Source organism: Papaver somniferum, unplaced genomic scaffold (genome assembly GCF_003573695.1).
Source record: "Papaver somniferum cultivar HN1 unplaced genomic scaffold, ASM357369v1 unplaced-scaffold_107, whole genome shotgun sequence".
NCBI lineage: Eukaryota > Viridiplantae > Streptophyta > Magnoliopsida > Ranunculales > Papaveraceae > Papaver > Papaver somniferum.
The window spans coordinates 8,707,518-8,710,013 of record NW_020619603.1 but is presented as its reverse complement, the minus strand read 5'-3'; the positions used below and the strand labels follow the sequence as shown (position 1 = coordinate 8,710,013).

General features: G+C 36.0%; 1 protein-coding gene across 1 annotated transcript; it reads left to right on the top strand.

Annotated features, from left to right (window-relative positions):
- The first annotated feature begins 693 nt into the window (after positions 1 to 693).
- Positions 694 to 2,199, top strand: LOC113328007 (aspartic proteinase CDR1-like). Its single transcript, XM_026575107.1, has one exon. The coding sequence runs from the start codon at positions 694 to 696 to the stop codon at positions 2,197 to 2,199; it is 1,506 nt and encodes a 501-aa protein (XP_026430892.1).
- The last annotated feature ends 297 nt before the right edge of the window (positions 2,200 to 2,496 follow it).

Genomic DNA, 2,496 nt, shown 5'->3' with positions numbered 1-2,496 from the left:
ATACCTTTTTCTTTAAATGAGCGTGTCAAAACAGCCCCTGAAAGTTTTTTTTTTGAATTACCCCAACTTGAGTAAATTTACTTCCTAATAATGAAACAAGAGTTTCCTTTCCATGATAAGTTTTTGCGTCTCTGTAGTCTCTGCTCCTGTGTTTTTCAATTGATTTTAATTTTAATACTTTGCATGACAAGGTGAAAAATAGAAAAATATCTTCAAAAGCACAATAGTAAAGTTTACGATTCTGGTTCCTGAATAAATGAAATTGTGGGAAGCAATAAATAAATAAAAAATAATCGCAGCTGGATCACTTGATTAAGCCTCGATCGAGTCTTCTAGATTCAAGTGTACTACAGTATACTTTGGATGAAATAAAGATTATTTGCAAAAGAGGCGAAATAAAGTAATTGAGTTATGTCAAAGAAAAAAACCGATATTAATTTTCTTCCTTATATAGAAAAGTAATTTATTACTATCCATTACTATTATCTGACATAAATCTCTATATTAATTTACTTCCTAATAGTGAATTGGAATTCACTAATAAATGGAAAGATCTCGTTTCATTTAAAACGAAGATATTTTTTAAAGGTAGGTAATAGGTTTTGACAAACTTATTATAAATTCGTCTATGAATTCATTTTGATTCCAACAAAAAATTGCACCGAGTGGCCTGTTCAATCAAAAGATAAAAAAATGAGTCGAAAAAATGTTGTTTCTTCTTCTTCTATCAATTTTGTAACAATAGTTGTTTATGTTTCATTTCTACTAAACTTGGCCACTGCAGTTAAACCAAGAGGGTTTAGCATGAAGATGATTCGCAGCGACTCTAAAGAATCACCTATGCATCTAAGGTATGCTAAATTGACACAAGGAGAAAGATTTCAAAGACTCGTCGAGCAATCCAAAGCTCGAGCACATTATTTTGGATCGGCAAGAGCAGCTGCTTATAATAGAAGCATCTCCATGGATCCCGATATTGCACGTATGCCTGTAAAATACAGGGAGAACACACACTATTACATCGGTGAGGTAGGTATAGGTACTTTCCATAATGAACAACAACCTTTTAAGAAGTTCTATTTACTTATCGATAGTGGTAGTGATCTTATATGGACTCAATGTCACGGTGGCCATAATTATTTCTATCAAGATCCGCCAATATATGATCAGGAAAATTCGAGGACATATCACCGTATCCCTTGTCAAAATCTTAATAAGTGTGACGCACAACATTGCGAAGACGGGTTATGTACGTGGGACGAAGAATATATGTCCGGATCAGAAATATCTGGTCATCTTGCTTATGAAACGCTCACTCTGAACTCACACACCGGTGCCCTTGAAAGTGTTGAAAAAATAATCATGGGTTGCGGTATTGATCAAAGGAATTTCGGTCCATTTTTTGGTGTTCCTGAGATTCGTGAGGGTGATCATGATTTCCCTCCGCCGAAACCTGCACCTGGAACTGCACCTATCGCAGGAATTCTCGGTTTGGGACAAGGATCCTCTAATTTTTCTCTGGTACTTCAGTTAGATATTGAAGATATCCAAAGACGATTTGAATACTGTTTGGAGGCATATGACCTTCCAGGCATTGGGTATTCACACACGTATTTAAGATTTGGTTTCGACGCAAAAATCGAAGAAGCACCTGATGTACTTACAACTCCAATCATTCAAGACCCAAACTTCGAGACGCCTTACCATTTGATTCTAAAGGATATTAGCATAAATGACAGAAGCCTAAGGTTTCAACAAAGTGATTTCGAGCTTAAGTCGGATGGAACTGGTGGGACTATCATTGACTCAGGGGCTCCGTTTACCACTATGAGGATGCGCCATTTTAAAAGAGTTAAGCAAGCGTTGGTAGAATATTTTGTAGATTCTGGTATTCCTCTTGCTGATCCTGAACCTGGCAGGGATTTCGATACTTGTTTTGTTCTATCATCCGGTTTCGCTGCGTTTCCGGAGATGACTTTTCATTTTCAAGATGCGGATTTTGTTATTCGACAATGGTCTGGTATTTTTGCCTATCACATACAAGAGCGCTTGTTTTGTTTAGGTATCATTGGCTTGGATGACGACTATCCACATGATGTTATTTTTGGAGCTATGCAACAAGCTGATAAAAGGATTATGTACGATCTTCATGCCAAGGTACTCAAGTTTACTCATGAGCAATGCGATTTTGGTTCATGATCAAAATGTACGTCAATGCTAAGACTGAATAATATATTTTTATTTCTTAATTTCAAATTGAATAATGAGTTTGATTTGGTTAAATATTAAAATGCTGGTGAAGAGATTGTATTATTCTTCTTAGAAATTTGAACCGTGTGTTTAATATTAATACATGATTGTTTGGAATTCTGGGTTTTCTAGTCCGAGACTAAAGTTTTCTCACACATGGTTGCTTAAGCATGGAAGATCCCTAGCAGTTTGAAGCTTACCCCACGGATTAACATTTTTCAGTCCTCCTCCGTTAATATTATCTCG

What these genes read in the sequence shown, in the direction of transcription:
- LOC113328007 (XM_026575107.1), top strand. Translation starts at nt 694, where the DNA reads ATGAGTCGAAAAAATGTTGTTTCTTCTTCTTCTATCAATTTTGTAACA.